General features: G+C 43.6%; 2 protein-coding genes across 2 annotated transcripts in view; both read left to right on the top strand.

Moving 5' to 3' along the window:
* Positions 1 to 12,781, top strand: part of LOC142059664 (uncharacterized) — a 47,520-nt gene extending 34,739 nt beyond the window's left edge. The window contains exons 2-5 of the mRNA XM_075098561.1: positions 8,213 to 8,289; positions 8,748 to 8,847; positions 10,146 to 10,341; positions 11,390 to 12,781. Of these exons, the coding sequence (XP_074954662.1) occupies positions 8,252 to 8,289; positions 8,748 to 8,847; positions 10,146 to 10,341; positions 11,390 to 11,769 (714 nt within the window). The 5' untranslated portion in view covers positions 8,213 to 8,251 and the 3' untranslated portion in view covers positions 11,770 to 12,781. The remainder of the gene's footprint in view (positions 1 to 8,212; positions 8,290 to 8,747; positions 8,848 to 10,145; positions 10,342 to 11,389) is intronic.
* Positions 12,782 to 14,697: 1,916 nt separating this feature from the next.
* OTOL1 (otolin 1) lies at positions 14,698 to 20,082 on the top strand. Its single transcript, XM_075098564.1, has 5 exons — positions 14,698 to 14,785; positions 15,947 to 16,297; positions 17,935 to 18,024; positions 18,930 to 19,001; positions 19,127 to 20,082. The coding sequence occupies exons 2-5, from the start codon at positions 15,955 to 15,957 to the stop codon at positions 20,020 to 20,022; spliced, it is 1,401 nt and encodes a 466-aa protein (XP_074954665.1). The 5' UTR covers positions 14,698 to 14,785; positions 15,947 to 15,954; the 3' UTR covers positions 20,023 to 20,082.
* The last annotated feature ends 4,905 nt before the right edge of the window (positions 20,083 to 24,987 follow it).

Below are 24,987 nucleotides of genomic sequence, written 5' to 3'. Positions count from 1 at the left end.
TTGCCTTGCAATGAATTACAGATTTGCTGATAGTCAAGTGTTGTTTGCCTTAAGACCAGACAGAGCTGCAGGGGCCCTGCCAAGCCCTGCTGGTGTGTCAAGGGCTGGTGTTTCCAGAGGGAGGAACCACACCAAGGAGGATGGTCAGAACTGCCTCCTGATGGAATTCAGGATTAATAACTTTTGCATGAGAAGTAGGACAGGATTTAATCTAAAGGAGGCTGTGGTTTGATTTATTGTGCGTTGCTGCTGAAAGAGGGAAGGCTCTTTCCCCTCACCCACTGTTTGTTCCTGAGCTGCCTGCTCCTGGTGGTCTCCTCCACTCACTGAGACTTACCCAAGAGAAGCCTGCTGGCTTGCACCTTGGAAGAAATTAAAAGCAAAGCAGTGAAACAGGAATAATAACAATAAAAAATAACAAATAATAATAAGAAGAAAGAGAGCAAAACAAGGAAACAAAAAGTTACCTTTTCTACCAGACCAGCTGGAGCAACCAGGGTTTGAAAGGGAGAGACTTCATGTGGTCGAATAAATACATTTAAAAAACCATCTAAACCCCTTGCAAGCAGCGTGCGGTGAGCCAGGAGGCAGGTGCCGATGCGCCGGGTTTGGGTGCTCCCTCTCCCACGTGCTTGCCCCTTTTTGCAGGAGCCGTGTCAGTGCGATGGCTGCAGAGCTGTGTTGGGAAGTGGGTGGGTTTGCTTGGCTGGGCTGAGACATGCATCCCCCCAGCCCTCATCCCTTGCATTTACCAGCACAGCCCCTGCTGCAGGATGGCCCTAGGGCATGGAGGCCCTGAGCAAAGGAACCAAAAACCCTCCCAGTGCTTTAAAAACAGGCCTATACAATAAAAATGAGTACCTTAGATGGTGCTTAGGGATATGGTTTAGTGGTGAACTGGCAGTGTTAGGTTTATGGTTGGACTCAATGATCTCAAAGGTCTTTTCCAACCTATATGATTCTGTGATTATGTGATTCTGTAACACTGATAAGCTAGACCTAGATGCCTCCTTCCCTGGGGTTTGCCAGCCCCTCGCTCCAAACTTGCTTGAACCTCAGGCTTCTTTGAGAGTCTTGTGCTTGTCATGGTAAAAGTCATACCAAAGCTGTTACTTGTATAAAGTATGTAGAAATAAGGCAGTTTGTTTCCTTGTCTCCCCAGGGGTTGGTGCTCTGGAAAATCTGCTCCCTTCCTTGTTTTACCACTGGGGATTTGTGTTAATTATTACTGGGGATTTGAGCGTTGGCTTTTGCTCCTGCAGGGAACATCCAGATTACCCCCTTGAGACAGGAATAAAATAACTTACCTGCTGTAAAGGCTAACATAACCTTTATAAAGTCAAAACTATAGTCTTTGAATATTTAATGAGTCTTCAGGCTCTGTCACACCCTGCTGCAGAAATACTTGCTAACAGGCAAGTTTTCTTTCCAGCTCGGGTCAGCGGGTAGCTGGATTGCACACTGGGGCAGGCTTTGCTGTCCAGGTGCATTTCCATCCCGTTTCCTTCTGCTAGCTCCCGCAGCTTGCCTTTGCCAACACGACTTGGATTCAACACATGGATGTCATATTTGAGTAGGAGCTTAGGTGACTTCTGTAGCGGTTGCTTTCTTGCCAGGGAGCACCGTTCTGCAGCCTGAGCCCATCGCTGCACGTGACTGCTGCATTGCTGCTGCCTGCGGGCTGGCTCCTGCCAGCGGGCACAGAGGTTTCTGCAGTGCCTCTGCCCCTTGTCTTCTGCTGGTTGACTCACATGTGCAGGCTTCATCCATCCTGGAAGGTAAACCACCAGGCTGTGAGGCTGCTCATTTGGGATTAAGGTGACTCTTTGAGGGCAGAAAGGGATGAATGTTCTAAAAATAAAGACCTTCATTGGTTAGCTGTCTGTGTTTGTGTCACTGTCAATGTGTGCCATGGGTATTTGCAAGCTTTGAATGTCAAATATTTACCAAGTCATGTCAAAGTGCCATGACGATGCTTTTATTAACTCCACTATGTAGTCTGCACCTGTCTTCTGCAGATGGTAGATCTTCTCCTGTCTTGCAGGCAAGGTCTGAAATTTCACTTTTTTTTCATGTAGTCTTATTTTGGTAAGTATATTTTAACTTTAGGTGCAGGAGCAAAATAACTGCAGGGTCCGCTAAAGACCTACCGGAACAGACCTAAGGATATTCCTGCAAACCTGACAAAACAACAGGCCCAAACTAGTTTCTTTTTGCAATAGTGAGATATCTGGATATATTTTTTCAGGTCTTGTCCAGCTAGTCAGGCTGTCTTGATTAATGGAAAGGAAACTTCCAGAGTAAGCATAAGACTTGGTTTGTCTGAGTTTGCAGAATATTCTTGTAAAACATCCCTCGGCTGGGATGCTGGGCAGAGGTGATGCTCTGGCTAAACCTTTGATTATTGTCCTAATTTGATGTTACTCTTGTGATCCTGTTGAAAGTCACAGACCAATCTCTTGACAAAACTGCATTTGAAGTCAACCCAACAAATTAGAGAACAACCTTTTATCTAATTAAAGGGCAGACTGGATAAAGCAATCACATCTGTGGGGGGTGTATGACAACCATTTCTGGGTGATTATCTCTCTACTTGCTTTAGCTGAACACCCCATTAGTCTATAGCATCTATTTTGGGGATTAGCGTTAGTGGAAAGGTGGCTGGAAGGCAGGAAAGGCTGTGTAGATGCTGGCGGGTAGACCCTCAGTAATTGGGTCTGATCCTGCCTCGTGGTGCAATTTCTTTTGGGATTTTGTGCAAGGTAAGATCCATGGTCTGGTGTGAGAAATTACTATGTTGCACGGGGAACTGCTTGTACGTAGCATACAGCGAATTTGTGATTGTTTATTAGCAGCCTATCACTTGTCCTCATAAATATCAGTATTAACTGATATTCTGGGTAAATTCCAGTTGGGGTAACTCTGCCTGTACCCCAGCTAGAGGAGGGGCTGGGTGGCATTCTGAGATCAGGTACAACAAGTAATTAGAAGGTAAAGGATTAATCAACTTTGAGTACAAGGGCTGGGCAGGCTCTATAATTCTCAATGAGTCAGGTCTTCTCATCATTCTCTACTCTTGATGCGTCCTTTTGACGATACTAAATTGCTACAGCCAGCTTAATGGTCTGTAAAAGCAAGTGTGTGATCTCTTGTTATAATTGTATTCTTGTTATTGACCTATAGAAGACCTGAGCATGTCCCTACTCACATCCTCACTCAGATATCAGGTGTGATTTGTGCTTATGGATTAAAAGTACCTCTGTCTAATTGTTGCTGGGAAATTTATTGTTTCATGGACATACCTACTCGCTACAAAGCTTGTTCATTTGAATAATCAAAAAGACAACAACAGGAGGAGTAAATGCGAATCAAATCAGTGTTGGTTTTGGATGAATATTCACAAGGAGGTCTAGTTATTGCGGAATTCTTTCTTTTGTCTTAGCAGAGTGGCTCATCTATGGGATCTTAATTTCTGATAGGCGAAGCTGCTGTAAGTTTCAACCAGGGATGCTCATACGTCCAAGATACAAGCCATTCCTCTTCCCACGTCTGCTGGGTGACTTGCACTATTACCTGACTTCTACCAGTGGGCAGGCATCGACCTACGTCTGTGGTAGTGAGTGTATGCTTTGGTCCTAGAACTGCTTCTTAAGTGTTTTAGAGAAAAATGAAGTTGCTTTGGGAGTTTAAAATTTCCCTCTAGAGAAGGTGGCTGTGTTTTGTGGTGGTCTGGATAGAATTGCCCATTGAACCGCAGTGCCGGCCAGTTTTGCAGCTCCTCTGGGCTGCAGCCAGTTGCTGGAGAAAGCCTTCACCTTCATTTTAAAAACACGCAATTCCATCCCCTACCTGTTTCATCTCCTCATGCCCTTTTGCAATGCTGTATGAGTACAGCCAGCTTTCTGATTAATCCTGCTCATTCTGATACCAGTTTGCCATGGGTTATTTTCTTAAAATGAGTGATTCTCTATTCTTAGCAAGAGTTTGTTTTTTGTTTGTTTTCCCCTGTATACTTTGACCATACAGATTTTGCCTTTATTACCGCTCTCAGTGGAAACAAGTTTGAAAAGTGTAGGTCTCACAGATACCTGATTTTTCATGTTTTATCTATTAATCACATTTGCTCGGTGTTCAAAAATTCATTTTTTCTCTAGAAGCTGTTGGTAAGTTATTCTGGGAGGTTGGTTGTTGTCTCCTGTTTTGCTTGTCCTGGGTGGAGCAGGATGCTCAGGATGCAGAGCATGATGCCCAGGGTCTCTGGGGATGATTAAGGCTTAGGACCGGGATGTTTGTGCTTCATCTTTGGATGGTGTGGGCTGTAAGATCATCCTGTGCAGGGCTGTTGGGAACACTTGGAGTGCCCTCTTGTGATGAGCCTCTGGCTGAAGCAGCAGTTCTCCACATTTTCCGAAACCTCTTGTGCTACCCTTCTCCATCCCGCCTTCTGCCCTGTCATCCCTGTTTCTTCACAGCTGCACCTGCCAACGTGGAAACCCTCTTCTTTGTCTTTCAGCTCTGCTTGTAAAAATATGCTACATTTCACCACGAGGTCTGGCATATGGCAAAGCTTGTCGCTACATTTGGAGCCCAGACCTGGCCCTGTTGCCTCATTGGAAACAGCAGCTACTGCCGTAGAAATCCTTCCCACTGAAGCATGTTTTGCTTTTTCTCCATTTTCAGGGCCTGCCATGAGAGACAGAAAGAAAGTTACTCTACTCCTGCCCTGATCAGAAGATCTAAAAAATACAATTTATTTTGTAATTTATTTATAATTACAATTTATTACTATTACACATGCCCCTGTATTATTCATTTGGAGATACTTTTTTGCTGCCTCTGCTGCTGCTGGGTGAGGTGCAGAAGAGGTGGAGAGGTTTGCACGGTGGCTCCTCTCAGGGGATCTTCAGGGGAAATTAGAATAAATGTGTGTGGGAGGAAGATGGATGGTGCTTTGGTGGGTGTGAGTGTAACCCTGCAGGGCATGAGATACTCCTGCTAATGAAAGTCCTGTAACATTGCTGTGGCAGAGCCAGAAGATGCTCTTCCAGCCCCACGCTGGCAACTGCAGCCACCGCACAGGAGACCACGGGTGGTTACGCTTTTTGGCAGATGCAAACCCGATGTGCATCTCACTGCCTCTGCAGGTCGTCTCTGAGCGTGCTGAGGTGTGAAATGAGCCCCAAACCACGATGTTCTCACACTGCCTCTCGCCTGTTGTTAAATGGGGAGTTGTGTTTCTGGGATAGTTAATTTTCACCCTTGCATGTGTACTAGGCATCTGTTCCAAAGAAATCAGTGGGAATCTTTCCTCTGACTTTGGTGTTGATCCAGAGTCCCTTGCATCTAGTTTGTGTGTCAGAAAAAAACAATTTTCTCCCTCCCCGCTGCTTTTTAATTTTGTAAATACTATAAACTCCCAACAATTTTTGAGTCCAGCACACACAGACAATTTTGTTCCTGGATTTTTTGCTTCCTGTCAGGATTTCAAGGTTGCAGCATGCGACTCTCTAAAACACTGTGACTTTAAGTTCTGTAACCTTGCTTTGTTACAAAACATATATTTGCCAGAGCAAAGAAGAATTTGGGTAAGAGGAAAGTAGATATTTCCATTTCCTTATTTCCAAGGGGTGTTGCAACACCTCCTCATATAAAATAACCTGCAAAGGCATCTACGTCACTGCGTGTTGGCGTTGTGCACAGAGGAGCAGGACAAGATTCTCTGCTGAATAAAATTTGCTGTTGTGGAGATCTATAAGCCCTTTGTCTCATAAGATACTTATTAACTTGGGTAGTTTCAGGCTGACTGGATTTCACAGTATTAAAATAGGTAATGATTGCAGTGTTTATTATGGAATAATAAGTGTAGGAAAAAGCCGTTGCTAATGAAAAGCACTTTGCCTTGGACGGGCTGTGTCCGACAGTGAGACATTGCCATCTCTTGGGCAGGTGCAGCCTGAACATAGACTTTGTTCAGGCTTATTATAAGTTTAATACCTACAATAATTAAAAGCCTGGTAGCATAGCTGAGGACTAGGAAAGGACTGAGTCTATCACCGAGTCCAATATCCTGGTATTTTACTTGATGCTATTCATACGTATACATCTTAATACTGGCAAGGGCACAATCCGCCTCAGAAATCAAACACATGGCTTGCTATATCTTTGTGTAAAAATGGCTGTAGTTACCAGGTTGAGGTCCCTTAAATATTATAAGCTGCGAGTCATTTCTTCTCAAATTGTGAGGCTGGAAATGTTTAAATATAATTACATTTGGGATTATTGTCCTTTACCTCCTAGAGTCTGAGCCTTTTTAACACCAGGCTCAGAACTGACTTTTTAAAATGAAATCTGCGATTTTCTGCAATCACAGGGTTTTAAGAGATTAAGCTGTAAAAGTAGTAAATATCCTAAGTGTCATGGCAAAACTATGCGGGTTGGCAGTATTGGTGCCTGACTTGCTCCTTGATACTACATCTCCTTTTTGAAAGAGAAGGTGCATAGGCACAGGAGGAAGCTCCTGACTTTAATGAAATTCTATCTTTCAGAAGGGAAAGTGGCAGGTGTATGGAACTAGCAAGACCCTCTGTGAAATAATTAGATTAAAACTGATAATATTTGGCTTAATCCACAGTGCTGGCATAAAGGTTCTTAGAAAAGAACACCTGCCCTTTGCTGATTAATAGGTGGCTGCTGTGTTAGTGATCCCAGCATACACCTTTGGTAAATGTTACCTGTTCTAATAGTAAAAAAACTTCCTGAAACTTGGCAGGCAGCCAAGTCAATGTTATTTGTCTGTGGAACTTTATGGGAACTTTACATGTATGAGAGTAATTGCACCTGATCCAAGTACGACAGCAGCTGTATGGCCAAATCTTTCCCTATTAAAAAAAAAAATTACAATTTTGAATATCAGAATATGAATTTTTAAACAATGGTGGTTCATAATTTTTTACCAAGCTTTGACCTTTAACTATTTGGCCTCTGTGGGCCTGTAGGGTCTGTGGAAAGAAGGAGTGAGAAATTGCCTGTTTCCTGAAAGACCCACAAATACTAATTAATGCCTGCGCCACATCGATAGAGCTGCCAAGTCTGGTGTTGGAGCGAAGGAGATACAGGGATGTGTGCTGGAAGGAGAAGGCATTGGCATGATGGGATGTACCCCTAAAAACTTTGGGGAACGCAGATAATGTAGGATGAGTGAGGCAACAGACAAATGAGGCAGTACAACCGAGGGTACAAAGAATTAGAAAGAATATAAAACTTTATCGTGTGCTTTTTGCTCTTTGAGTTCAACAATATGCAATAGGAATGTATCCTAGAAATACTCCTGTCTATACATATGTGTGCACATATGTGTATATATATATATATAAAACACCACCTCCACCCCCACTACAGTGCTTAGATGTAGAAACTCCTGTACTCAGGGTGGTCCAAGCAGCCCATCGACCACTCCAGTGCATCTTTCTCCATGTGTGCTGTTGCCAACTCACCGATCCTCTCTCCTCCTTACTTTGGCTCCATAAATGCACTTTGATTTCTGAATTACACCCACCAGAAGCCAGCAGGGGCCCTTGGCTCTTTAAATTGTTCAGAAAATCCAGTTAAAGTTGGATGTTCATATAAAATCACTCTGACAGTTCATCTCCTTGCCATGATATTATCCAAAATACAATTTTATAGCCCACAGAGTGAGTAGTTTTAAAAGGTAAATTACAGCTCATGACTGTTATAGGGGTCACTGTGATTTCTACCAGATTATTCACAAGCAAATATTTAGCCTGAGAGAAAAAAATATTTTTAATCAGTTAGGTACCTATTTAAACGTAAGCTATTATAAATTTGGATACATAAAACTGCTGATTTGTAATGTGCTATAGGCATGATGTACTTCCTTTGGGATTATTTTGATCTCAGGATAATCAAATACTGGGATATATGTCACAAAGTGTCGAGTGGCCACTTTAAGCTGCAGAATTTGCTCATGAAGCAACACAAAGGCAGCATATTACCTCATAGGTAGTAGGTACTGAGGCTATCTCATGGGTTTTTTATATTAAACATGAAAAAGAAGATTTCAGCCAGAAAATACAATTTCCAGGAAGCTGCAATAAAGCAGCTGTTGCTCTGTGTGTCCTGCAAATAGTGACAGTGGAGATCTTTCGGTGCTTAAGGACTGTGCAATATATGCAGTTTTTCTTCCTTATTTTAGCATCTGCTCCTGTGAATACAACAATCTCCATATTTGTTGATGGGAAAGAAGTTTCTGCATTGTCAGGTATTCTTCAGGTGAGGTACTGCATTATGACTGCGTATTGCTCTTCTACTTCTAGAAGTAATCATTTTGCTGGGAAAGCTCGTGCTCGCGGTGCATTCACCTGGTTCCCGTTGATACCGGCAGGAGTGGGGAACAGGGACCAGGAACAGGGGACCTGCCACAGGCACCCGCTGCCCCCACTGACCCAGGCTGGGGACACATGCCATCAAGTGGTCCCAGAGGGTGGCACTCAGGGGGTCCTGGGCTGCTTGACACCCTCAGCTGCAGCATGTGGCCAGTGGAGGGGCTGACGACCCTCACCCCAAAGGGACATGCTGCTATCACCAGCCAGCCTGGCGTTTCAGACCCTCCCTGAGGAAGTATTGTCTTTCCTGAAAGATGGTACTGGAAAACTGAGGGAAACAATCCCACCACTGGCTATTAGCAAAGGCATGGCTATTGAGTACTATTTTGTTTCTTTTTCCTTAAGCGCACTGAAGGAAAACAGCAGTACACCAGAGAAGCAGGGTTTCTGTGACATCCCCAACCACGACACACAAAGGGAGACCAGGGTGAAAAAGGGGAGCCAGGTAATTTTATCACTTTTTACCTTTGGCTGTCTAGAGTTTCCAGACAAGCACAATGGACGTGTTTCTTAGTCAAGACCAGAGGCATCTGTAGGTCCTGACAAAGGAGATCCGTGTCGCGGAGCAGGGCTTGGAGCAGAGCCGCACTCTGCTCCCTGCTGCAGCAGTACGATGCATGCGGGAGTGCGTTTGTTTTCAGGGCCATTTTACACTACTAAAAGGGCTTCAGGAGTCAGCACCGTGTAGGAGTTCTGCCTGACGAGCTACAATAACTCATGTGCTGTAATTCCAGCCTCTCACATAAATAAGTACATGTTACTAGTATTTTAAATATGCATTTAGGGACTTTTAGAGTGATTGACTTGACAGAATGTAAGAGGTATCATGAAGTTCTTATAGTCCTTAAATAACTCCCTAAATGCTTATTTATGTGAAACGATAGCTTTTGGATCCGTCTAGCCATTATACTTTAAAGTGCCATAAATCTCTATTTAGGTGTAACTGCACTGCCCTCCTGCAGGCTTAGGAAATTTAAAACAACATATGGCGTAGGGTTTGTGGGATAAACTGACATAGACTGATGCAGGTTTTTTCTGATCTTATTTTCCCCTTGATGTCTGAATCTTAATAACACTAAATGCAGTTATATTTTACAGGGAGATTATTTTATTCCTTTGCAACCAATGAAAATCCCTATGGCAGTATTTTTTTCAAGTCAAGCATTTTAAAATCCTGCATGAGTAGTAGCTCCTTTTTTTACATACATGACTTGTTTAATACACACACCTCGCAATATTTAATGTTCTCATCACAAATGAAAGCCCCTGAAAATTTTAAGCTGAAAAGAGAACAACCATAGAGACAAATTCCAAAGATTTTTTTTTTTTCATTTTTAGGTTTTGTCTCAAGCATTTTGTTTATAATTCTTCCTTTTGCAACAAAATGCAAGCTAGCATCCCAAATGCTGTGCCCATGGGGACACTGCACAGGACCTCCTGGCTTCCGGGATGGCTGCTGTGTCCCCAGAGTGAGTGTCCTCCATGGCATCTGAATAGCAGCATCTCCACGTGGAAGAAGATTTTGATCGTTTATATTTTGCTTGCTTTGTTGTGTTTTTACACCACTTACAGCTTAGTTGTCAATCGTCATAGATTGTGTAGAAAAATTTGGCATTATTTGGGAGAACATGTAATTTGATGACCAGTGAAGGCTCTGCTACAGGGCTGTATTCTGTCTGTTCTTACATGTTGTTCTTAGTAAAGGGAATTTAACCATTTTTTCCCCTTTCGTGGGTAAACCAGGAAGCATTGGGAAGGGAGGAGTACAAACACCCCCAGGAGGACCTGGACAGCGCGGACCAAAAGGAGAAGAGTAATCAGGTGCTCACTGGCGAAGAAGGACTGACTTCCTGGAGGGGACAAACTGGTCCTAGAAGACCTCCAGGAACTGCAGGCTACAAGGGGCAACTGGGTCCCAGAGGTGACACAGGACTGAGAGGTAACTGAGGAGAATAAAGGTCCAAGGGGGGCAGAGGAGAAATGGGTGGGAAGGGCTGGAAGGGATACATGGGGTCATCTGGTGTCTGAGGGTTGTTTGGGCCCAAAAGAGATCTTGAATTCCTTGGAAAAATGGAAAAAGCCTGGAAAACATGGGCTGGCTGGATTTCCAGGTTGAAAAAGAGAGAAAGAACAGATGGAAAACGGGGGAGAAAACAAAATTGTAGCTTTTTCAGTGGGTCTTCAAAAAAAAAAGCAGCCTCCTGCTTTTTTTAACACCCAGCAAGGGTGAATTCCTGCTGTCCATTTAGTGCTGGCTCTACGCGACATTTAAGAGGCTAGGGCATACTGAGTACGTAAGAGAGGAGGAAAAAGGTTGTAACTTGACTTGATTACTTTATCTATTGTGCTGTCTTATACGGAAATATTCCCTCCCCTAATTAACAACATAGCAGAAAATTTTCCTTTCAGTCTGTTTTCTGTTTAGCTCAATTGTTTTGTGACAATGAATAAATGAAAGCAGAACACATTTCAGTTTTTCAGAAAATAAAATTAGTGGCGGGGGAGAGGAGGGCCTCTTCCAGGAGGTCTGTTAAATTGTGGTGGGAAATCTTGTGAGAAGTGTTAATTGTTTTTTCACACAGAAATGCTAATTTCCTTTTAACACTTTTTGCCCAGCTCGAATGTAATTTAATTTCATTTTTACCCACTTCCTATTCTATGTGAATATTCTCTTTTCAGTTTGCCTTCTTGATACTTGAGCATTAAGATTTTAAATTACCTGTTATTACAAACCTAGCTTATTTTCTATGCCGTTTGATTTTTCACTGTTTCCTCCTTTATTGTATTTCCAAAACAGATTTTTTCAGTTTATCAGTCTACCTTGTGTCTGCAGGTCTAAATTTTCTATTTTCATTTGCAAACGATTGGAATCGGAACCCTCTGGGAGGCGCTTTTTGAATCTCCTTTGCTGATCTCATTTAAGAAATACTCCATTAATTTAATACAAAATAAATTTACGCAGTTTACTGTGTCCCTCTGTGTTTCAGAATGGCAGCCAAGGAGAGGATCCTGCAAGTACAAGGTTGTTGTGGCCGCATCCAGGTTCAGGACCCCGCTTTGTCCGAGGAGGAGCATCAGGCTGCACAGGAAGGGAGACATGAGGGTCTCTGGTGAAATCCTTCCTTTCCTCCCCATCTCTAATAATGATGGGGAGCTGGCAATAGGGTTGCAAGGATTAGTGGTTGCAAAGATGCCACTTCCTTGGGGAATTGCTTTATGCTTGTTAAAGCTTCTTCCAGGATGCACTGGCTTTTGTGTTGTTCTCTTTTGCCAAGTCCTTGGAGTAGCTTTTAGTGACCCAGCAGTTATGAGAAGATCCCAGCCCTTCCTACCCATAGCTGGTGGATGTGCCAGTAGAAATCAGTAGCATGGACACAGCTTTTATTTACTTAGCTTTGCAAATCTCCGTCAAAAACAGTATCTGCAAATATGCAAGGCTAGGAATGTGTTTGAAATGTACTTTGAAGGAATTTTAATGGCCCACATGCATCATTTATATCAGTAAAATGTAGATCCCGATCCCCTGAATAAACAGGATGATTAATCTAGTGCTAAATTTTAATTTACACTCTCAATCCATGAGTTTTCCAAACTGCTTCAGTAACTCAACAAGCACTGTATAACTTAAAAGCCTGCAGTTGCCACATAATCTAATAATACTATTCCAGACCGCTACTATTCAAGTTATTCAGGAAAGTACACTAACCCAGGATAAAAGCTGTGTATCTTGCTTTAGCTTTAGCTCACAGCAAATATGGCACTAAACTGAAGTCTGTAAGAGTAGCTTTGGTGAATATGGAGGCAACACTATAGAATGACAGTAATCTTGGTTAAAAATGGTTAATCTTCCCCTGTTGAATAACTTCTGTTGCTAATTAAAAGTCCTGAGTTAACACCAAAATAAGGATTTTATTACAATTGATTTGATTGCCTTTTACCTTCAATTTATGTGTTCATGATATTGTCAGAAATATTACTGCTGAAGACACAGGTATTTTTACCTTTGGTTTAAAACACTAACAGTATTGAAAAGAGTTATTAATTTTTTAAAAAGAACTGTTTAAATTCAGGATCCAGCTCTGTTTTCAGCAGTACGAAGGAGCATCAGTGAGCGCTGGTGCAGGTTCCGTTGCGGGACCTGTGACAAGCCCATGTGCTACATGGGATTAGAGCATCGTGCTGCAAAACTCCTGATTTATTTCTTTGGAATAGCCTAAAAAGCTGGTGAATTAATCTAGCCTGGTATGCTTAGTAATAGGCTTTCCTTAATCAAATTTTTATTGCTGAAAGCTGTAGACTATTGTGTGGGAAGAGGTGTTCGCAAATAAATCATGGAGGATTACGATTCTCTCCACTTACATTAAAGGAGAATTGATTGTTTTCTGCAGCCTGCCTGAAACAAGCAGCCTTTCTTGTCCAGCAGCTGAGCTTTGAGTGTACTGGTATGTAGTAAATTCAGAGTGATTGAGTGAGATGGTTTCCTCGCTCATATTTCACCAAGACAAGGCAATGAAAGGCAACCTCCCATTCCTGCATTTCATACTGCATTCTGAACTGGGTTGGGAAATCTAAGAATAAATGCTGGCCCATTTTAATGTCACCGGGGAAGGAAACGACTGCTGTGATTGCTGGGAAAGAGCGAGGAAAATCAATTAGCCCATGAAATCTGGAGGGGTTATCAGTTCCAATAAGAACAACATTGTCACAACCCTCCCTGGGGAGATTTGTCCCAGGGGGACAAAACCAGGCCCTGGGTACCGTGCTCTATGCCAGAGGTGGAGGGAGCAGAAAGCATTTGCTTGCTCCATCTCTGCATTTACCTGGGACAGCCTGGATTTGAGGCTGAATTCCCATTTCAGTGCGTTTCCATGCGGGCGCTTGCACACATGCACACATGCACACATGATCCCATGCAGCTATTTCTGTAATTTCTCTTTTACCCTTTCTTAACTCCCACTGCAAGGAGGGCAGTGTGAGGCCAAACCGCACGCTAAATACCAGGAGAGAAACCTGGACCCTGCTGAAACAAATGGACAAATTCACACTGAGTCTGTTGGTACCAAAACATGATGCTGTGAGTTGAAAGAGGAGTGTCCCTAAAGCCCTGAAAACTGGTGTTGGGGGAAGAGCCAAAAAAGTCCCATGTGGAGAGCAGTGTCCCAGCCTGGGGAAGGCGTCTGGATTTCCTCAGATTTCAATGTCACCTTGCTCCTTTCAGGGGACTTTGCCAATCCCCCTTCTCCCCACACCGTGCAGGCTCTCATTGGCCACGGGAGCAGCTGTTACACAAATAAAACTGATTCTCTCCGAAAATAAGATTGCCTTTTTCAAAGTGCTGTTGAGGGGGGGCCGTCCTGGGAGCAGGACCGTTTATAAGGTAGGAGATAGCATGCACTGGTTGTTTAGTCTTCAGGTGGGATATTTGCAATGTAGTCATAGAATTTAAGACATACTGGCAATACAATTTGTCTCAAGGAAAGTTACTGTCTGTAATGAATGTATAGCTGCATGAGGACTAGTGTTTTTCCTCCCCTGTATAAGAACTTGAAATAATTAAATAACAGAAAGTGCAATCATCTCCCTGCCATTTAAAGCTGGGAGATTGGGGTTAAATACCTGTTGTGAACTAGAATATCTAATTACTATAATTTTAGGGACCAAAAAAAAGTGTATTATTACAATGTTATGATGGGACACATACTAACAATTAGTAGATATTTAGATCCAATTAAATGTAGATGTACCGAACGAGATGTCAACTGCAGCAAAGTTTAATTCTTCTTGTTTTGTGTCCACTGTGAATCATAATCTTTCCTAGTGGGGGGAATTCAAATGAATTATTTTAGAACAAGTGGTGGTGAGCTAATGTAATAAAAAAAGTCCAAAATTTCAATTTTATTAAACTGCATTTATATATTTAGGAATAATTATTTTAGGAACAGTCTTGCCCATTATAATGAAAATCTGTTTAACAGTTCCTTTCTCTGAGCAATTTATTCTCTAAACAGACTGGTAAGGTATAATTTTTTTATTAATTATGTTTTTTCCAGTATTTGACAGCAATACATCAATCTGGCTATGTAACTGGAGAGTGTCTGGTTTTAGAGCTTGTTGCAGAGGTGGTTTGTGACAGCAAAACATAGAAATGGGCAGTTACGGGTTTATTTCATTATCTGCAGCAGTGGCAAAATGCTCCCGCATGAGTATATTCTTCAAAAGGAGAATTAGGTGCCTTTTCTTCCTCTTCCTAGCAGCAGATGACCCTACTTCTCTGCGACTACGGCTGCTTGCCTGCTGCTGGCTGTAAGATCTGGCTCCTCTCTGCCTGCCCGCACTGAGCGCTGCCCTCCCGTGCCAATCATCCCAGAGTTAAACTCTTCATGGTAAGGTTGGCAGGGGCTGGTTGGGAGCAAATACAGGCCTACGACAAAAGCCAGTGCCCGGTAGCCTGTCCTAACCTGACACATGCATGGAGAAGATCCCTTCTTCTTATCTTATTCTGACTTATCCTTTGCTAGAGCTGATGGGGTGAAGAATGGGGTTGAACAGCAGCTACAGGCAACAGCGATCACGGGGGATTTTGTGTGGATAATAAATTTTCCATTAAATGATTTGGTTTTGTGTGAAAATGGAAAAATTCATGACCCCTTCCTCTAGAACAGAATTCTTAAAGATGGAAGGATTATAATTCAGCCCCCAAATACCTGACTCTGAGTTGGACCTCCTTTTGCCCTCTGGATGGCAAGGATAGTCAGAGTTTCTTCTGGCGACTTTTTCATGCAATGAAGTGCCTTAGCTGCTAAGGAAGGTTAGATTACAGGTTCAGCAAGAAAGGGAGTCTGTTCTGTTTGTATTTACAGGTCCGTACACTGGTTTAAAAAAGAAACAAAGATGCATTATATGACAAGTCATCTGAGAAGTGTCATCTGTCCTATAGGAATAAAATGTGTGCTTCTTACTTTGTTCTTTCTTTCTGGTTCAGCTAAATCAACACTTCAAAAATAAAAAGAACGGACCTGAAAGTTTACACTAAAAGAATATGCAAGTCCAGAAAATCAGTCAGTAACAAAGGAAAAATCGACACCAAAATTTTGGAATACTTGATGTTTTGTTTTGTTTCCATTTATTCTTTTAGAGCAAACCTTTTTACAATCTGAAGTTGTGTTGCACTGTGAAATCATTACTGAATTATTCCTAATCATACACTCGGAAGAGAGATGTCATGTGTTCCAGTGATCATATAACTTAGTCAGTCCCTTGAACTTCTATTGATACCCGTGGGAGCACCGCTGACCACAGTGGGCAGGAGCAGCCAAATGACAAGTGCTCTGTAGGGTGACGGTCAATAGGCGTGAGCAGGCAGCAGGTTTCGCTAATTGTGCTTTACTTTCCCTATAAAAAGTGAAGCTTTGTAGCATAGTCCTCCAGGCAGGTGCCCACGTGTGCCTGACACTACTCCTGCAAGTCTTCTGGCTTTGTGGGGAACATGCGAGTGCAAAGGGTGTTGTGCAGCAATTTATTATTGCCTTCGTCTTTTCCTACAGCTGCCAACATGTGGAGCTCACCGGGGCCCATCTCAGCACTTGTGATGCTGGTTGTTGCCGCCGTGCACGTGGGAGCGAAGGTGACCCCAGCTGTGAAGTACACGAAGCCGAAGCCCTTACAGCTGGCGGGTGACGGTGCCTCTCATACCCCCCTCACCCCCCTCGCGGGGAAAAGCCCATTCCCGGCAGCACCGGGCAGAGCCGAGTTACCCACCCTGAGCCCCGTGGCCCGAGGGGCCACCACACTCTTCCCCTTTGAGAACTACACACTTGACACAGCCGATTTCTTCTTCAACTGCTGTGACTGCTGCCCGCCTGCCGTGGGGCCCCGGGGGGAGCAGGGACCCCCAGGTACAGCGACGCCTGTCTTGCTGCTCTCAGCTAAAGCGCGTAAACCGTATCAAGGCATCTCCTGCTTTTCCTGCAAGAAATGAGTCGGCAGGACTTGTGCAGCAAATGCCGAATGTGATTGTAATTGTGTAAAGCCAGAGCAAAAAGTTGCATGCCAGCCACATCCCAGGAGTTATAAAACACCTATAGGAGTGGGAAAGCCCCAAAAAGGAACTTCCTGCCCATAGCACTCACTTTGAGGACCACGCTGGCACGGGAGTGCATGCAGAGCTGGCCCCACAGCACGTTGCAGCTGGCGGGTGCCCCACCTGGCCACGCTCTGCGATTCTCTGTCCCTGTGTCTGATCCCCTGGGAGTTACAGATTTACTTTCACATTCCCTTCAACCATGGCTTTATGACCCTCAAAACTACCTGCAAGCAGTTTTGCGTCTTTGCTGAAGGTTTATGATAAAAGCCTCTTTTTCTTTTTTCCGCTTGGAAAAGAGGAAGTTAAATACAAAAATAATTTTGAGTTCAAATTTTAAAGTAATTATTTGCTCTCACAAGAGGCAGCTCTATATAGAGCACCTAAATATTTTATAAGACGTACTTTGTCTCTTTTTTCTGCTGCTAAAATACATATCTACAGAGTGCCCAATTCTAATACCTCTATAATGAATAGTGCATTAGTCTGCAAATGTTCACTTTAATAGCACTAATATTGGAGATAGAAACTATTCATCTGAGGAAAGGTGGTAAAATCATGAAATAATTTTCTTTTAATACAATGTACTTGGTGGATTTTCACTTCCCATAGCTCGGGAGGGATTGGCTAATGGAAATTATAGTGGCTGCAGAGGGATTTTGCGCTCATACATCCCTTGAGTGTTGATGGAAAAGTCCTTGTGTCAAATGGGTTGTGTTGTCATGATTGAAGCTGCCATAGTCTGCTCCCAGACATGCACCGGGAGTCTCTAGATCCCCAAGTGGATGAAAAAGTAAAAAAAAATTGAAGCCAGCTTGCTTGCCTTTCAACCCATCCTTTATGCAGCATGGAGCTGTCTGCCAGGTTCCACTTTTATATTTGCAGACTTAATTCTTTTTAAGGAGAGGGGCAATTACAAAGCTATGGGAGCTCCTTAGATGCGCTCGAATATTAAAGACAGATTACTTCTGATGTTTTATGAATGTCTGAGCTCCTGTGGCTCAAGGGCAGCTGAAAGTTGGTTTTAAAAAACTCTTTAACTACAGCCATGAGTGAAACGGCAAACCATAAGGTATGGGTATTGCAGTAGCTGAAAGGCAAAGGCTGGGGAGCTGCGTGCCTGACCAGGAGACCTGCGAGCACGCACCCCACTAATCTCAGCATGAGCAGTGCAGCATTGCCCCTACCACCCCTACCGCCCTACCTTTTGCCCTGCCGTAGGGTTTCAGCTGCCACGTCTGCAACGCATGGGGGAGCAGGGCTCAGGCCAAACCTGTCTGTCTCATGTCTTCCTTGCATTGGTTGTGTGATGCCAAATAGCTCTCCTCAGGGTGGTGGAAACAGAGTTTGCCTTACATGCATCTCTCGATGCCACGTTGCCTAGTGAATTTTCTTTATAAACTTAAACCTTTTAATTAATAAGATAATTTTCTTGATGTGATTACATTACAGGTCCCAAGGGGGAGAAGGGAAATGCTGGTCTACAAGGTCTGCCAGGTGCTCCAGGTCCTCAAGGTCCAAAAGGTTCTAAAGGAGAAAGAGGTAAAGGAGACTAACTGCTTATTTCAAAAAACAGGTGCTGTTGTCCTCATTGAATACCACAAAATTATAGGAAAATATATTTTTCAAAGAGTATTCTGATATGGATTGACACCTTGAGAGTTTTAGCTGGCGTTAGTGCAGGGTCAATAACTCAGATGGCGGTAGCATATGTGCAGGCAGTATAGGAACAGGTGCTCGTAAAGATCTCACTTGAAACTCCTTATCCTGAATGGGATTTTAAGAACTGAGTTCAATTTGCTTTGGATTAGGGACATAAGTAGGAAAAAAAACCACCATGGAAGCTATGTGCAGGTGTAGAAGCTGCATTTCAATTTAAGTATCTTAGGCAAAATGATTTCAGCTAAGGCGGTGAGCAATTATTATTCATCAGTAGTAACCAAAAGGAAGCCCTGCCCTCCATTTCAGACCCAGAGCAGCTTTGTCCTGTGGCCACACACCACTGGTGGAATCCTGTGGCTGCCTTTGGCTGTGGCGAAATGCACAGCAAAGCTGATAACGGGGGTCCAGCAGCAGCGTGCTGCGCAGTTCAGCCGGCGTGGTCTCTTAGGCTTTGATTCACTTCTTGAGCAAGACTTTTGGCAATCCTGGAGTGAGAAGTGCAGAGCTGTCATCTTCTCCATCTTGCCATTAAACAGCACCAACAGCCTCCCAACAAATCACTGATTAGAGTCAGAAATCCAACATTCAGGTGAGATGCAGTTGTCTGCGTGATGGTGCTTGGTACTGTGAGATTCAGCTGAGGTTTCTGAAGGCATGCATTACTCATCTCTGTTTTACTAATGAAGCGAGGGACGCATGCAAAATGGTACCAGTCATCTTCTGTGCAATGATTGCTGTGCTGCAGACAGCATCACTAACAGTATATTAATGGTGAAATGTCCTAGGAGGCAAAGGGGAGCAAGGCGAGCGAGGAATAAGTGGAAACCCCGGTTATCCAGGCAAACCGGGGCCGCAAGGTATGTAACACAGGCTGGGAAAGCCAGGAATATTGCACTGCCCTTTCCCTTTGCTGTTGGTGATGCTCCTCCATCTCCAAAGCAATCCAATACTTTTTATCTTTTTTTCTTCCCCACTTTCCTAGGTGAAACTGGAGTAAAAGGCAATAAGGGCAACTATGGCTACCCTGGACTGAAGGGACAAAAGGGGTCCAAAGGGGACACTTGTGAGAATGGGACCAAAGGAGACAAGGGAGACAGGGGGGATGCTGGAGACCCAGGAGTGGACGGAGAACAGGGTGACAAAGGGGAAAAGGGAGACACAGGGGAGAAGGGGTATTGTGGGGAGCCAGGGGGGAGAGGTGCAAAGGGAGAAAGAGGGGAAGCGGGGACAAAGGGAGAAAAAGGGAGCAAAGGGGAGATGGGGGTTGAGGGAATTCAGGGGGTGGATGGAAAGCAGGGAGAAAAAGGTGAGCGAGGAAGTAAGGGTGAAAAAGGGGACCTGGGACCTGCTGGCTTGATGGGACCTTCTGGGCCCAAGGGGGTTGCTGGCAGCAAGGGAGGTCGAGGGGTCCCAGGAAAGAAAGGCTCCCGTGGGGCGAAGGGCGCCCGTGGGGACACCGCAAAGCTCCTGCGATCAGCATTCAGCGCCGGCTTGTCCAAGCCCTTCCCTCCGCCCAACGTCCCCATTAGATTTGACAAGGTCTTGTACAATGACCAAGAAGATTACAACCCTTCCACGGGGAAATTCAACTGCAGCGTGCCTGGGGCATACGTCTTCGCCTACCACCTGACAGTGAGAGGGCGCCCAGCCCGCGTCAGCCTCGTCGCCCGCAGCAGGAAGATGGCCAAAGCCCGCGAGACGCTTTATGGCCAGGAGATTGACCAGGCATCCTTCCTGACCATCCTGAAGCTGAGCGCAGGCGACCAGGTGTGGCTGGAGGTTGCACGGGACTGGAACGGGGTCTATGTCAGTGCTGAGGATGACAGCGTCTTTACAGGGTTTCTTCTGTACCCAGATGTTTTTGAGATCCTGCTATAGATTTAAAGGGCAAAGATGTTGCTGAGAAACATGCCTTTCCCCCTGCCTGTGAGAGGAGAAATGAGCATCAGTTTAGCATATTGGTTTAGTTGATAGATTTCATGATCTTTTAACAAAAATATTTGTATTTGCAAAATATGGATTAGTTTTAACTAGCAGCCCCAAGAAGCAGCACGTCCTTTGCGCAGGTGGGTGATGGCAAAGAGAAACCATTGTCCAAATGCCAGCAGGACCCGCAAAGGGAGGGGATTTCACATCACAGACTTCAGGTTTGTAATTAGCCTATTCAAATTATTTGATGAAACTCATTGTCCGACTGCAATTTTAATCAGGCCAGCTCCTGCAATCCTTGCATGGTCAAAACTCCTCTGGAAATCAGTACTGATAACCACTGGTTTGGGTAAAAATTACAGACTTTGATTTGTAGAGCTTAATCAGACTTGTACAGGAGCAGTAGGTTTCTTGAAATCACATGAAAAGATTTAAAGTTATTTTATCATTGAAATAGTATTATCTAGTACTTTAGACTTGGTCATGAATTATATAAAGGTTTGTCAAAAAGAGTATTAGAGCTATTTGATCAGCGTAAAAAACCCCTAACTTTTGCCTAACTTAGGCAAAAATATATCTGAAACTTTCAAAAGTAACTGAGAGAGATGTATAATCCACCCTGTAAGGCTACTCAGAACCCCCTGGTTTCTGAGACACTGGTGATTCAGCTGATGCTGCAGGGTTGGCTCTTGGCTGTGGGGGAGAGGAGGAGGCAGCCAGGAGCAGGCTTTGACACTCGCACGAGTCCTAAGGTGGTGTGACAGCCCAGCAGACGTGTGGGCACATTTTTAAAAAGCCGGTTTACCAAAATGGAACTGAATCTTGTGACATAAAAGTATGACATTAAATAATCTCTGGATGTCAGATTGGATATATTCCCTTATTAATGCGCCTTCTCTCATCATGGTAACTTTACACTACCTTTGGCATATTAACTATGGCACACAAAATTGTTCCAATCACTCTTTTTTTGAGAAAAAAACCTCAAGTCCCATAATTAGCCTTCAGTGGCACTGGGATTTACTTGTCTTCTCAGACAGTCACAAGCCCGGGACATTTTCCCAGCGATTTGATGAATGCTGGGTCTGACCCCCAACGCGAACAGGGCAAATTAGTCTACTATTCCCATTGCTCTCAGTTTCCTTGCTTAAATTGCTATCATGCTTTCCATACCATATATCAATACCATCATAAATCATGTCCCTGTCCCTAATGTCTTCTTTTTACATGGCACCAAGGTGAAGAGTTCCTGAGACTTTTTTAATACAGTGAGAAAGTTAACACCAGAGGACTGCCATTAAATGTTAAGATAAAAACAAGGCCATTTTAAAAGGCTGATCCTATCTATCCTGTAAATGTAAAGGGCCCTTCAACTCATCAGCTTTGCAGCCCTCTTTCAGTATCAGCAATTCAGCTGTGAGTTGAACCGAAACCGACTTTGTCAAAAAGTTGGTACTTAATTTGGAACTTAATCTGAGTTAGTTCCTATGTGGTTCAAATCCAGAGTACTAAGTATATAAAAGATGCAGTTTTCAGTTTATGAATTCTCTGGCAGCTGTTAAATATTGAGGAAAACCAAGAAGTTGTAATAATAATTTTAGATTCCTGCTGTGACGACACCCTCAATTCTTTTGTTGCGCCTTCACGCTGCTCCCCATACGGCCCCTCTAGCAGATGGTGGTATATGGACATCTGACTAGCAATTTTCTCTTCTCCCGCTGAAGTTTCTTACACTTTTTCTATAAATAACCTCTACAAATGCTCTTGAGAAAGCAATGCAAAAATTCAGTCTCTCTCAAGAACCTGCTCAGATCTAATCGTCTCCATAAATTAATTGCCTGGTGCTCTGGGGGACAGAGGAGCTGGCAAGACCGTACAAACTAGAATAGTGCCTCTTCCTTCCTAAAATCTCCGTATAAGATATACCCATGAAGGGGGCAGCCAGATTAGGAGACATTGAGCTGCTTAAATCCTGCAAAGGTGCTCTGAGAGCAGGTTAATATGGGCAGCTGGAGACAATTCAGGCTGTGCAAAGGTCCAGACTTGCAGATCCTGGGGAAGGACATGGGATGCACATGACACAATCCCACTGATTTCTAAACCCCCATAATGGATATGGGAGGGCTGCCATGGCAGTCTGTACTGGCTCCTGTGCTAAGGACATATTTGATCATTAACTACAAATGAGTGGAAGGGTTTTCTGCCTGGAACCCTGACTGGGAAGGCAAGAAGCATCTCTACAACTTACTGAAACAACACACAGCTCCTTCATAACTGTAAGTCTCTTAGGGTCTATGGCCTTGCCAGAGGTACTCTTAGTTTAATTTAAAGTATTGATGTTTATTTTGAAAGCAGATTTTTTTCTTTAAATTTGGTTAATATACATTAAACAAGTATCTTGTGAAGTCAAGTGCGTTAAACACAGTGAGGCGTGGTTTGGATAAATATGGATCTTTGCAGAGAGGGAGTTATCTTTATCTAATATAAAATTGAATTAAGAACATTGCCTGGAAAATATTGTTTCTCTACATTATTATTTTTTGTGCTTTGATATCTTGGCCAAACCATGTGTTGTTTGTTACCCAAGTACCTTTAATCAGATCAGTCCACAGCTGGGCTCCAAAATTGCCCCAAATCAGTTTAAATTTTCAACACAAAAAAATGTACACAACAACTCCTTTTACAGGCAGAGACCGATGGGCTTGGTGCCTCTGTAGGGTTTCTGTCTTTTAAAGGCCCTACGAAACCTCCCTGCTCAAAGGGTGTCAGAGCTTTAAACACGGCAGACCTGCGGGAGGGCAGAAATGAAGGAGACGGGCCCAGCTGGGTGTGACATGCTGCTGGTCTCGGCCCTTGCCAGCGCTGCCTCCACCTGCTGCAGTGCTGGGCTTTACCCCTTCCTGCCTGCTCCCGTTTGGCTGGAACACTTTAATCCAAGCCATTTTCCATTGTAAAAGGTCTTTTTTTTTTTTTTTTCAGTCTCACTGCTGTGGGGGTTCTTTGGTGAAGCGTTCTGCTGCAACAACTTTTAATGGAAGTAAACTGTTCTGCAGGAGGTTTTAAAACCCCCCTCACTTTTATATAGCTTTCCTCATTTTTCATGCCATGTCAGAACAACAGCGAATTAATTGATTGAGGATGTGTTTTGTCTCATTGTGTGCCACTGCTAAGAAATACCAAAATATTTGTTCCATTTTACTTCTGCTTCTACTTAGCACAGATTTATTTTGTAAAACTAAGTGTCTCCTGTCTGGGCTACAATGAAGCAGTTTGACACTGGTATAAGGAAAAACAAATGCTCAGTGTACTAATCAGAAGAGCAGCTGTTTTCAATAACTAAGAAAAATTATTCCAAGCTGACACAAGGCCATAAAACCCAGCTGCATCTTTAATTAGGATGTTGAGGGCTAAATCTACAGAAAGATTTGGGTGCCTTGCTAGCAAAAATGTATTGGAGCCCTGAGTTAGGCAACTAAGTCCTCTGTATAAGACCAGGGGAGAGCGAGGACTATCAGATGGACGGATCCTGAGCAGTCACGACTCCTTGCTGCCACCACTCTTCCCAACCTCAGAAAACAGGGTATGCTGGTGGGAAGGAAAATCATTCTTGATACTTTGATAAAGCCCCTATCTGATACAGCTTTGCTTTGTGCCATCGCTTTCATCTCAAAGTAAATAAAGTACCTGGAGTGGTGTCAGGGCAGCGCTGAACTCCCTCTTGCCTGGCACAAGTCATGCTGCAATCAGCTATAATGAGATTACAAAGCTGTTCAGCTTTCCAGAGGAAAATATTTCTCTTCTGGTGTTTTTCATGCCTTTCCATCCCTATCTTAGATGTTAGGAATGCCACAATATTAACGCTTTTTTTCATACTTTTGTTGGTAGGGCTGTGGTTTCTGCCTAGAGAAACATCAGAGGCACTGTCCCGCACCAAGTACCTCAGGTGTCCCTGTGCTTCTTGCTGCTGTTTTGTGGCTCCCCAGATGGCCTGTGCTGAGGGCCATCACTTGCTGTCATGCACCTCATCTTGCTCACCAGCTGAGCTGAGTTTGCCCCAGAACGAAGGCCACCTGCAAAGCCTGAGGGACGCTGGGTTGGTTAATAAAAGGGATAACATCCCACTAGCTGGGGATGTTGTGTGTCTTTGGGAGTAGATATCATGTCTTAGTGACCTTTGCTGGTGGAAGATAGCCATCCTTGGTGAGGTCTTCCTCCTGGATCAATATGCTGTGTCTTAGGTAGCAGCCAGGTAAGCAAGCACTTGCTGTTATAGACTAGTTTGGATGAAAATGGATGTGTTTCAGTGAAGCCGTGCTGACTTTAAGGTAAAGCTTCATAATAGGTTTGAAAATGCAATATGATAATTCAAATTAAGGTATTTCAGTTGAAATATGTCCTGTGTTTTCAGAGATCTGTTGCTTTGCTTAAAATGGCTTGGCTGCAGAAAGGCTCTCCTCAAAGGAGGAAAAAACATCCTTTGATGTGAATTAAAATGGATTATAAGGTGATCACTGCTAGTTATCTGATAAGCTTGTAAAATGCTGGAGCTTCTTAATAGGGGATATTTATCAAGCAATGTGTAGGCTGGTATTGTTTTCTGGATGTAGCCACTGTTATTTATTTGCAGTAAGAGTTCTGTCAGTTTTATGTGCTCTGTCTGTGAAGCTGTACCTCTGAGGCTGGGGTTTCAGAAATATTACTTGAAATTGTTTCAGAACAGCAGAGTACTGCACCATGCAATCATTTGAATTCCAGATGGAAAGGGTTTACTCTTGCACACTGTTACAAGGTCTGATTTAATGGCAGCTATGGTCCTCTATAGAGGTGCCTGAACTTAAGTGCATCTATTAAATGTTGCAAAGTCAATTTTGGGATAAATTTGAATCACTTTGTGCATTTTAATGACTTATTTGA

This window comes from Phalacrocorax aristotelis, chromosome 7 (genome assembly GCF_949628215.1).
Source record: "Phalacrocorax aristotelis chromosome 7, bGulAri2.1, whole genome shotgun sequence".
Classification (NCBI taxonomy): domain Eukaryota; kingdom Metazoa; phylum Chordata; class Aves; order Suliformes; family Phalacrocoracidae; genus Phalacrocorax; species Phalacrocorax aristotelis.
The sequence above is the reverse complement of the archived record's forward strand: the minus strand, read 5'-3'. Positions and strand labels throughout refer to the sequence as shown.

Excerpts from the sequence above, each read along its gene's own strand:
- OTOL1 (XM_075098564.1), top strand. The coding sequence starts at position 15,955 with ATGTGGAGCTCACCGGGGCCCATCTCAGCACTTGTGATGCTGGTTGTT. Across the intron at positions 16,298-17,934 it reads GGGGGAGCAGGGACCCCCAG|GTCCCAAGGGGGAGAAGGGA; the intron begins GTACAGCGACGC and ends ATTACATTACAG. Across the intron at positions 19,002-19,126 it reads AGGCAAACCGGGGCCGCAAG|GTGAAACTGGAGTAAAAGGC; the intron begins GTATGTAACACA and ends CCACTTTCCTAG.